The following is an 11,762-nucleotide window of genomic DNA, read 5'->3' on the forward strand; positions in this document are numbered from 1 at the left end:
TAATTTTGTGAATAATGTCAACATATTAAAAGATGATTGGACAAATGACGTGACATCAAATTAATTAAAAATAATTAGATTAAACTTTTCTTTTTATAAGAAGCCATAAAATGAAAAAAAAAATGCAGTTAGATGAACAGAAGAACACGATTAGAAAAAAAAGAGTAAAGAAACTATGAAGACCCTAGCATAGCTCCATCATCTTCTCCAAGGTCCAAGTATTGAAATCAAGACATCTTAATTCCCCAAGAGATTACGGTATTCTATTGTAGGATCTGTGCTCTGTTTGGTGGGAATTTTGGCACTCATATTTCATGATTGTGATCATGACAGAGCAGGAGGATCAACCGGAGAGCATTTCCATAGTTCTTGGGTAATTAATTTCTCAATGAGTTTGGGATCTTCCCTTCCAAAAGATTTGAACCCAACTCTAGGTTGATGATGGATGTTAATTTTCCAATGGAACATGAAATTTCACCGTGGAAGGCATTGGTAGAAAGAATTAAGGACTCAAGATATATGGTTCAAACTGTACGACCACTTATGATCATCTCATTGCAATTTTTTTTTTCATTTTATGGCTTCTTATAAAAAGAAAAGTGTAATCTAATTCTTTTTTAATTAATTTGATGCCACGTCATTTGTCCAATCATCTTTTAATATGTTGACATCATTTACAAAATTAATCCGAGCGATTGAATGCTTTTAATCTCAAGGGCTTAGAAAGAGTGTAAAAAATTGTGTAAAATTGTGTCCCAGGATCCTGACCCCATAGGGATATAGCTTCTACTTGTACCAATTCTAAGTAATAAGTTGTAAATTTCCTATATGTTAAACAATGACAACTTATTCAGTGCAAAACTTGATGAGAGTATTTTTGTCTTGCAAAGGGAGCTTGTGTGGGACTTTTTTTCATAAACAGACCAGAGTGGTTGATTGTTGATCATCCTTGTTCTGCATATTCGTTTATCTCAATTTCTTTATACGACACTTTTGGTATGTATATGTTTTCTCTAATCAGTTGCTCCAAGTTTGTAGATATGTACCCTGCTTTAATAGTTTATTGGTCTAAGAGCAGGAACTGATGCAGCCAAGTATGTTGTGAATCATGCCAATGTACAAGCAATCTTATGTTCCCTAGAGATGAGTGTGATTTTGCTTCTTCAAAGTTGTGAATTTCTGTAAAGAAACCATATATCGTATGGTGCAAGTGTTGCTTTACCAATTCCTTTGTAGGTTTTGTATCTGGCCATATAGCAGTTCAGTTGTTGAAAATTAAGTGCTCACTTAAAAGAAGTTTCTAAAAATCGGACCATGATTGCCCCTAGTGTGCAAGCTATGCGTGAAAAATCTTAGTTGATCGAGTTTGATTTGTATCTAGTAATGTGTTATTCAACATACATACAATGAATAAAATTCATTCACTTCTCTCTATAGCTAGCACAGAGTCCTCCCTCCTCGGTCCCAATCCCAAGCTCACTGAAGCCAGTTGGCTTTTTTGGCTTCGACAAATGCATCCATTCTTCAATGGCCACAATCTCCCACTTAAACCAACTATCCCTTTTGGTACATACAATGAATAAAATCCATTCACTTCTCTCTATAGCTAGCACAGAGTCCTCCCTCCTCGGTCCCAATCTCAAGCTCACTGAAGCCAGTTGGCTTTTTTGGCTTCGACAAATGCATCCATTCTTCAATGGCCACAATCTCCCACTTAAACCAACTATCCCTTTTGGCTTCGACAAATAATAAAGTAATCTGGGGTTCGCATCCAAAATCAATTAGCAATGGATAGAGTAGCCCAAACACTTATAAACACATATGCAAGGTCCCCTTTTTCCCATGTGGTATGTATATATTCTCAACATGCACCCACATGTGTGACGAATTTTCAAGCCATACACGTGGACAACTTTGGGTGACGTGGAGCCCGTGCGACCGTGAGGCATGCACATGTGGGATAACCCGCTCTGATACCATGATAAAGTAATATGGGGTTCATATCCAAAACTAATTGGCAATGGATGGAGTAGCCCAAACCCTTATAAACTCATATGCAAGGTCCTCTCTTCCCATGTGGGATGTATAAATGCATTCATTCTTCAACGACTATCTATTAAACCAACTATCTCTTTTTGGCTTCGACAAATGCAAGCATAGCTTTGACAAATGTGTCCATTCTTCAACGGCCACAATCTCTTTTGGTTTTGACAAATGTGTCCACAATCTCTTTTGTCTTTGACAAATGCGTCCCACAATCTCTTTTGGCTTCAACAAATGCGTCCATTCTGATACCATCCCCATTGGAGAGGAGACAGGAGACGTAATTGGTTAGGCACCCACTATGATACCATGTCCATTCTTCAACAACCACAATCTTTCCCGAGCAGTGGAAGATATGAGTCGCAATTGGAGAGGCATCCACTCTGATACTATATTAAACAGTGACAAGCGTGGCCTATAGTCCACCATTGTACCAATACTATCCCAACTTAACCACATGTTAGGTGTTAGGTTTTAATTACAAAATGCCTCGATACAATTGGATGTGATCCATCCACTTATAAAATTATATTTTATTGTTACTTTTCTAATATGGGATCTTTTCTTCTCCAACACTGAAGGCATAAAGGTGATTCTTTTTAACCATCCTGAGTTCTCCGCCATGCTCTTAATTTTTAGTACGCTGCTCGACATGCTTAATCTACTTGATATGGCTAAATGTGCATTATATATTGTCCATACTATCTAAAATTTGTGTAGTTTTGACTGCTGGTACATACTTAACATACGACTCTAACCTTAGATACTACTAGACGTGAATGGTTCAGGATCTAATGTTACATACTTAATGTATTGAAGAGGATGTGAAATCAATTCCGATAATCCTCGACTTGGCCACTAGCGAGAGATTCGGCTACCATAATTTCAGGTGCTTTGAGCCATCTCGGTCTAGAGAGAGAGAGAGAGAGATGTCGGCGTAGTTGCTGCTAGGGTAGGAGAGAGAGTGTGGCACATTGTAATTTAATAAATGAGTTGAGCGTAAAATTGTCTTTGTCTCTTTAAATATGGTGAGTGGACACACAAATATATTAGTGGGGTAAGTGGGTTCCTATTAGGCCAAATTTGGGCATGTAGTCAAGACCCCAATGAAGAATTGAGAAAAAAGGAAAAATGATAATCATATATTTTTGTATTTTAGAATATGCATTTATTAAAAATAAACAAATAGGATATTCAACTGTTAGTTGTTATCTAATCTAATAATCTAGAATTTGAGTATTATTATAACTATAATTTAGGTGGCTATTGTTCCAGCTTTCTTGGAAACAGATTGTCAAATCATGCAGAGGCAATTGTCTAGGATGGATGGAATTAATACATCTGTCTTGGGTCGGCTATATGAGGATCTTGGGTTGGTGTTGGAAAGTCAATCTAATCTGAAGTTGGTTCATATTAACAGAAGTGCAAATAAGGTTGCACACCTTATAGCAGCAAGAGCTTGTACTGAGTTGCATGAGTTTTTTTATTTTTCTTCTCCTTCTTTCCTGTTAGCTGCTTTAGCAGTTGAATCTATTTCCATGTAATTTCCAAAAGTTTAATAAAGTTCTGACCTCCCTTCTCTAAAAAAATAACTATAATTTAGGTGGCTATTGATCCGCCCCCTCTTTTATGTATTTCATCAATTAATTATTAATATATTTTGTGATTTTTTTAAATTTTTTTTTTATCAATTATTACTTTATATATTCACTGGGTCCTAAAGAATGTTTAGAAATTATTATCTTATGCATTTAGCGATGTTATTACAAAAATGCACTGGACCCAAGTCAGGATCAGAGAAATTCATTATTTAATCGAGGTTATTAATTTATTGAACATTCATTTATCGAAGTTTTATTGTATATATATTGACGCTAGATTTGAGTTTTTTTTTTCCTTAAAGGTAGATTGTAGATGATAATGAATGACTGCTACTAACATAGAATATTTTATTACATCTTAATTTGGACATTATGTATTTTTCAAATTCAATTTATTAATACTTTTTTTTAATTAAATTAATTGATGTTTGAAAAAAAAAAATTGATGCCGTTACCTAGTTCAATGTATTAATGCTATTTGGAAAGAAAATTTATAAGAAAGAGTTTAATTAAATGAAGTAAATATTGGTCAAAAAATGTAAACATATCCCTTAAATTAGTATATAATTAATGTCTGCCATTAACACACAATATTTTTTTTGTCACCTAATTAAATATCATTAATGTCATTCATTCACCTTATTTCCTGTAACCTAGCTAGTTCAATGTATTAGCGTTATTTGGAAAGAAAATTTATAAGAAAGAGTTTAATTAAGTGAAGAAAATATTGGTCAAAGAATGTAGACATATCCCTTAAATTAGTATATAATAAATGTTTGCCATTAACATGCAATATATTTTTTCGTCACCTAATTAAATTCATTAATGTCATTCATTCACCAACTAAGATCTAAATGAAAATATAAAAGGGTGAAATTGGTATCGCAAGAATATGATTTGGCAAGATATATTATGTGGAAGAGATTGAAAACAAAAAATTATATTTACTTACATGACATGACACCAAAGATTGAGGCACAAATTTTAGGCCTCATTGAGCCACAAATCTTAGGCCTCATTAATGCCCCTTATCATTGGCCAACCACACTCACATATTTATTGTATACTAGCTATCTAGATCCCTATAGTTTGTTATATAAATACCAAGTCCTGATTTCCACTTAGTACCATTTAGAGAGGAAAGAAAGAAAAAGAAGAATGGTTGAGGTTGAGGGAGTCCGAATTCCGAGAGTGCAACTAGGAAATCAAGGATTTGAGGTGAAATTCATTTCTGATTTTTGGTTTTTATGTGTCAATAGCAAGTAATTACCAACAACAAAAAATAAAAACTTTGATTAGATTGTCATTCTTATTAGTTTATTATGTGACTAATAAATGTAGCCTAGCATAATGAATTGTTCGCAAATTTAAGTTCATTTGTTGCATGCAGGTTTCCAAGTTGGGATTTGGGTGTAGACGGCTTACTGGGACATACAACGAAGCTGTAGTTAGTGAAGAGTTTGCATTATCAATCATCAAGCACGCATTCGATAAAGGAATAACATTCTTTGACACAGCAGATCTCTATGGACCACATACCAATGAAGTTTTAGTTGGAAAGGTAAGTTTTGATTGGAAAGGTAGTGTCATTACATATCATGCATGCATTTCATAAAAAGATAGAATGTTTGATGTGTTGTCTAAAACTTAATATTTACAATTGTTTTAGGCATTGAAGCAATTGCCTAGAGATAAAGTTCAGTTGGCTACAAAGTTTGGTATTGTAAGAATTGAGCCTGATGAAACTAGGATAATTAATGGGACTCCTGAGTATGTCCGCTCCTGTTGTGAGGCTAGCCTAAAGCGCCTTGATGTTGACTATATTGATCTTTACTATCAGCATCGCGTAGACACATCAGTTCCAATAGAGGACACTGTAAGCCCTCTTTTAACTGCTTTCTTAATGTGTTCCATTGTTTATTCTGTCATTTGTCACAAATTCTTGGATTTTGAATTAAACTACTTCCTGTATTTTGGCAAGGTTAGATGGGGGAACTAAAGAAGCTGGTGGAAGAGGGGAAGATAAAATATATTGGATTATCTGAAGCTAGTCCAGAAACAATTCGGAGGGCACATGCAGTTCATCCCATTACGGCTATACAAATGGAGTGGTCTCTTTGGAGTCGCGAAATTGAGGAAAAATTTGTCCCACTTTGCAGGTAACCTCATCTCACAGTGCTATAATGTGGGACTTGACTTGCTTCCATTCAATAATTAAGCTGGTAATTTTGCTAATTGGTGTTCAATCTGATTTGTATTCCATATACTCACGGTTTGGTTGTCAATGTTTTTCAAGTCCTTAGTAGAGCTTACAATAACCTTTACTTGGTTGAGGTGGAGGTTTACATAACACATATATGTGTTGTGATATATACACTTACACACTAAAGTTAAGTGCCTCTATGTATTGTGTTTGTTGAAACGTAGGGAACTTGGAATTGGGATAGTGCCATACCACCCCCTTGGTCGTGGATTTTTAGCTGTAGATGGTCTACCTGAAGATAGCTTTTTGGTAATCTATGTTATTGATTTTGTATATCGACTGATTTAGCCTGCACTTTGTTAATTTTCTCGTGTTGCTGCTTATGTTCATTTGGTGGCCAATATTTGTTATCAGCGTTCAACTCCTCGTTGTCAAGGAGACAACCTCAAGAAAAATAAGATCCTTCAAGGTAAAGTACAGAACTTGGCTGAAAAATATGGATGCACCCCTGCACAACTAGCACTTGCGTGGCTCATTGATCAACCCGATGTCTGCTGTGTGCCTGGTGTTGTACCTATATTTGGTGTGTGCCTATTTCTTTTTCTTACTTCTTCTTTTCGTAATGGTACATTATTTCCTCTAGACTAAGGCAAATGTACCTTGATGAATATTGTCACCAGAACTTTCTTTTCATTCGCAGTTAAAAGCTCAACAGACTTAACTCTCCTGTTTTTGTAGGCACAACCAAGACTATAAATATTGATGCTAATGTTGGTTCTGTGAGAGTGAATCTATCTAAAGAAGATATACAAGAGATATCTGAGGCAATACCTATCAATGCAGCGGCAGGGTACAGGCTACCAGACTACTTACTTTCCTGTCTTTGGCAGTTTGCAGATACACCACCAAAAGCTATCAAGCCATGCGATCAAAAGAAGCCAACATAGATGACTGGGATTTTGTATTATTTGAGGGTTTGGTTTACATGTCCCCCTCTCTCTCGTTACTTTTGTTTCTCTCTTATCTTCAATAAATTACTCACTTTGTTGAGGCTTGCCAAAAAAAAAAAAATGATGGCTTGTAATAAGAGATCGTTTAGGTCTTCCTAGTTTTCGATTTCGCTAGTTTGTAGTTTTCTGGTTGTTCTTGAAGAGGGATGTCTCTTCAATTTTTTGATGGGTTTTGATGTACTCTTCCCATTCAATAAATAATCCTCGTTCCATCGAGGTTTGAAAAAAAAAAAAAAAAGGATTGTGATGCTGTTGCATTTGCCGGTTCAAGGGTCACTAACTTCCATCAAGACTTCAAGAGGCCTAGAGATAGAGGAATTAGGCAACCAAGCATACCATAATCGCGATTAAGCTAATTATGTAGTGAATCATGCTTGTATTTTCCACGAATATTAAATTGGAGTTTTTGCCTCTAAAATCTAAGGATGTCATCCCCTAAATTTCAATCTAGATCGAAGTAATAAAATAAGTATGCATTCTAATCACATAACAAAAATAGAAACATAAACACAAAACCTAACGTTCCCATAGAGCGCAGCCGCAAAGCCAACCTTCGTGTTTGTGCAACTACGTTCGTCAGGCGGCGCGTACGTGGCGTCTAGGCAAGCCTCTGGCTTTGCCAATGCATGTGGACTGTTGTCGGACGGGCACTTAGATGTTTGGGCTCATGAGCATGTTTTCATCGAGTGTTGCTTTCTTGGAAGCTTGGCAGGATGGGTTGCGACGATGGTTTCAGTGCGACCTTGACGCATAGAGGTTGGACTAGTTCGATCTAGAGTTTCCGGTGCTTGGAGGATCGGATCTTGATCTGCGTCTTTCTTGCGATGGTGGTCGGTGCAGCAACATCTAGAATCGGCACGGGTCGACAGCAATGTATGCGTGGAGGCCGTGGCATGGCGTGGCGACTAATCGTATGCTGTGGCGTAAGGGTTGGTGCACTGGGCCTAGTTGTGGGCCAACCTGCTAGGGTTTTGAGGAGCACATTCTTTGGGCTGCTCTTTGGGCTTGGGTGAATGAGGCATGTTTTAGGCCTCTTCATGTTAATAATTAGTTTTAATAGTACAGATTTCAAAGTTCTGTACAATGCATGGGCTAAAGAACACCAGAAAGGGGTTACGTACCCACAATTCCACAATTGATTGGCAAGGTGAGGTGAAGCAATCCATATGTTGAAGGATTCTAGCTATGATCTCTAAAGCAGTCTAAACGTTCTGTGCAGTTTTACAAGAAAAATATTTTTCCTCTCTCATTCACCTTGAATTGATTAACTGCTACACCGTGTACAAATTAAGGATACAATGGATAAGGAATATTTATTAACCAAATTAACCAATCTGATACGGAAATTGAGGTGATGAACATAATCTAACAATGCTAATCTGATAAAAAAAAAGTGACCAACTGAAATTCCATTAAGTTTAGGTGAGAGAGTTTGAAGTAAAAATTATAGGATAGTTTCAAACACATTATGCCATCGATGATCTGGTCAACGTACAAGAACCAATTTTGTCTCAGAGACAGGACAACAGAGCTGTTCAAGTCTTGCAAACCACAACACTCGAATGTTCTCTGACAGAAGAAAAATACAGAGCAGTACAACCTTTTCGATCTTTTGAATTTATTACTGAGGTTTAGGGTTTTGAATACCACAAGTCCACAACCACCCACAACTCCCAACTACTACGTACCCACCCAGCTTCTAGCCTTCTAGGTAATTAAAGACCATCGGGGCCTCCTTCCTTCCCTCACTCCTCTCCATTCCACTTCCACAATACCAAGTGTTTTCTCTCTTATTCCCATTCCTGGTCCTCTCTGTTGTGTTTGTTATTATTGTGACTCACCAACTTTACCCGGTGGTAAATCGGTGTCTGTCTCTTGAACCTCACCGATCTGCCATGAGCACCAACACTACCCAAATAGAGTTTCCAACAGAGTCAAACGATGATGATGACAACGGCGCTGCGGAGTCATCTTACATTGGAATGAGAGGTCTAGGAAATTATTGCTCCACGAATTGGAAGGATAGGCTCCATTAAGGCTCCACAAAATGCGAGATAAAGGTTAATGAGGAGCTGCGCGCTAATTCTTCATGGCCTCACAGAGCTTCCTCATCATTGGAATTCTCCGGATCTGTTGTAGCCACATGAGGATGTTGAGCTGCTTAAGATGGACATGATGCTTCATCAGCGCGCTGGAGATATATAAGTGAGGGACAGAGGCAATGACGTACAATACGAGGAGTTGATGTCGACTTTCTTGTGTTTCAATAGGAGATCTTAGGATCTGGACAAGACTGGGAGTGGGACAGAAACGAGAAACCGAAAATCTTGATTATCATCCTCTGTAATTCCACTATGGCAGCGGCTGGATGCAGCGGATTAGAATTTGGAGATGGGTTTTGAATCATCATGTATTTCTTATGTATGCTAAAATGAGACTTGTATATTATAAGATGACTGCAGCTTTGCTTTTCTTTAAGAACCTGAACCTGAAATTGTCTGTATTAACTGAGTTCATGAATTCGGTATCATCTGTCAATATATTAGCAGCTAGCATTTCACCAATACGGTAAGCCAACAATGCGCGCGGTTCAGGTGTATGGTCTGAGGTTGCACATAAAGATGAGAATCAACACAGAAGAGCATATCACTAGTAAAAAACTTGAAATTCATCATCAATTATAATCAACCTACAAATTATCACCAAACAAAACCAAATAACATAGATATAAAAATCAACCAAAACTGTTCCTAAAAAGTCTCTGCCTTGACCTTTCCATTTCTTGTTTTCTTCTTTCTGTCTTACTGATTTGTGGAGTCAGCTACTAAAGTAGGGCAAGGTTCGATATCGAGTGTTCTCCCAGCTGTAATCTCGCCCCAAGCGATAAGATACCGGGGCTTATGCTGCTCGATTCTTTGACTGATCGCCACTTTGTCACCTATGTTCGTGCAAACTGGAGATGTGATTAGTCGCAACTTCACCATACTTTCCCTCACAGCAACAACCTTTGCTTCTGTAGCCTTGGATCCAATATTTAACATCACAATGTCATTCTTGCTTAACTTTGATAGCCCTTTCTTGTCAGCTGATCCCTTTGTCATGTGGTAGTGCACCTCAAGTTGTGCATACACATCAGGGAGTGAGCCAACATCACCAACTACTTGACCCACCAATTTATCGCCGCGAGCCAAAGCAGGATCCAAGGTTGTGCCAACCCCAATCAGACCTCCTGGCACAGCAAACTGTAACTCGTTTTCCTCAGCAAACAAGGAAACTATTCTAGAATACAATGGCGTGCACCTCAAGAATTTCCCCCTCTCGTCTTTGACAACAAGACCAGGACGAACCTCCACCAATTGGTTCAGTTTCAAAACACCCCTAAGAAGAGTTCCACCAACCACAGCACCTTTTATGTCATCACTCCCAAACCCGGGTTTGTTGACATCAAACGAACGTATGATCCTCATATAAGGAGGCGAAGCAAAGTCCCTTTTCGGAATGGGGATGTTCTTGACAATGTACTCGTTCACTACATCTATATTATACTTCAACTGAGCAACAATAGGCACAATTGTTGCATCTTCAGCTACCGTGCCACGAAACCACTCCTTCATCTCCTTTTGCTGCTCGATTGCCTTCTCTCGGACAAGGTCAACTTTGTTTTGAAGCACAATGTTGTGTTTAAGAGACATGATTTCAACAGCTTCCAGATGCTCCTTGGTTTGTTCTTGGGGAAACTGTTCGTCAGCAGCTACAACAAGTAACGCTCCATCCATAATGGACACACCATTAAGCATAGTAGCCATTAGTGCTTCGTGACCGGGGCAATCTACAAAGGACACATGTCTCTCCAGTCTCATCTGACTCCCACACCGTTCACAGAGAGGATTGTCTTCCTTTCCACTGCCATAAGACTTGTAGCAGTCGGGTCGGGGGCAGCTACTGCACTTGTAAATTTTGGCATTAGCATATCCTGTTTTTATAGTTATGTTGCGCTCCAGCTCCTGTTTGAAACGAACTGTCTGAACCCCCGAAATTGCTTTGACCACCGTTGACTTACCATGAGCCACGTGACCTATTGTGCCAATGTTGATCGTGGCCTGACGAGATATAACTTCCGGCGAGAGTGGATCTAACTGAGTTAGATCCAGTTTGCTCAGATCCTGAGCCATCAAATTACCCTTCATCTTCGACACTCTTGTGGCAAGATCTTCCTTGATGCCTTTATTATTGTTCTTAGACATTGTTGTGACAAGGTCTTGTTTAGTATTGTCCTTCGAAATGGTTCTGACAAGTGTTGTGACGAGGTCTTGTTTGATCTTCTAGGTAACGTAATGAAAGCCATGGAGAGCTATGGGTAATAAGGTTACACGGGCTTCATCTTTTCTGATCTTGTGTTCTGATTTTGTAGGATGGTTTGTGTTTTTCATTCAACGATGCTTATATAGGCAACCCAAACCTAAATAGAATCTAACTAGAATCCCTTAATACCTTGTGCAACAAGAAAACAATCTAATTCATAAATTCTACTTGGGAATCCTACTTGCATGACAAGAAGACAATAAAGAATTCCTAGAAGAAAAATAACACAAATCACGTAATGGATGCAAATCCATCTGTTTCTCAAATACTGATTTGAATAAACCGTACTCTACCTTTCAAAAAAAAAACCCTACTCTATTAGGAATAGGATGAAGGCTAATGAGGAGCCACCGAGTCATCTGTAGAGCAATGCATGACCTCAGAGAGGTTCCTTATCATTGGGATCCTCCCGATCATGAGTTGATGTTGAGCTGCTTAAGATGGGACGTGATGCTTCATCAGGTGGAGATCGATAACCGAGGCAAACCTCAGGATCTGGACAAGACCGTACCGGAATAGACAGGAGAAACCAAAAATCTTGAT

The 11,762-nt window shown here is 38.2% G+C and overlaps 2 protein-coding genes across 2 annotated transcripts; one reads left to right on the forward strand and one right to left on the reverse strand.

Moving 5' to 3' along the window:
• The first annotated feature begins 4,535 nt into the window (after positions 1–4,535).
• Positions 4,536–7,022, forward strand: LOC133721381 (probable aldo-keto reductase 1). The gene is made up of 7 exons (XM_062147973.1): positions 4,536–4,862; positions 5,035–5,205; positions 5,314–5,520; positions 5,631–5,803; positions 6,072–6,156; positions 6,262–6,430; positions 6,586–7,022. The coding sequence occupies exons 1-7, from the start codon at positions 4,803–4,805 to the stop codon at positions 6,792–6,794; spliced, it is 1,074 nt and encodes a 357-aa protein (XP_062003957.1). The 5' UTR covers positions 4,536–4,802; the 3' UTR covers positions 6,795–7,022.
• A 2,636-nt stretch (positions 7,023–9,658) lies between these two features.
• LOC133722693 (eukaryotic translation initiation factor 2 subunit gamma-like) lies at positions 9,659–11,101 on the reverse strand. The gene has a single exon (XM_062149566.1). It carries the CDS (start codon positions 11,099–11,101, stop codon positions 9,659–9,661), a length of 1,443 nt encoding a protein of 480 aa, XP_062005550.1.
• Between the last annotated feature and the right edge of the window lie 661 nt (positions 11,102–11,762).

Source organism: Rosa rugosa, chromosome 7, assembly GCF_958449725.1.
Source record: "Rosa rugosa chromosome 7, drRosRugo1.1, whole genome shotgun sequence".
Lineage (NCBI taxonomy): Eukaryota > Viridiplantae > Streptophyta > Magnoliopsida > Rosales > Rosaceae > Rosa > Rosa rugosa.

Coding starts and splice junctions, on each gene's coding strand:
- LOC133721381 (XM_062147973.1), top strand. CDS start 4,803: ATGGTTGAGGTTGAGGGAGTCCGAATTCCGAGAGTGCAACTAGGAAAT. Junction 5,206..5,313: donor ATGAAGTTTTAGTTGGAAAG/GTAAGTTTTGAT, acceptor CAATTGTTTTAG/GCATTGAAGCAATTGCCTAG. Junction 5,521..5,630: donor CAGTTCCAATAGAGGACACT/GTAAGCCCTCTT, acceptor TGGCAAGGTTAG/ATGGGGGAACTAAAGAAGCT.
- LOC133722693 (XM_062149566.1), bottom strand. CDS start 11,101: ATGTCTAAGAACAATAATAAAGGCATCAAGGAAGATCTTGCCACAAGA.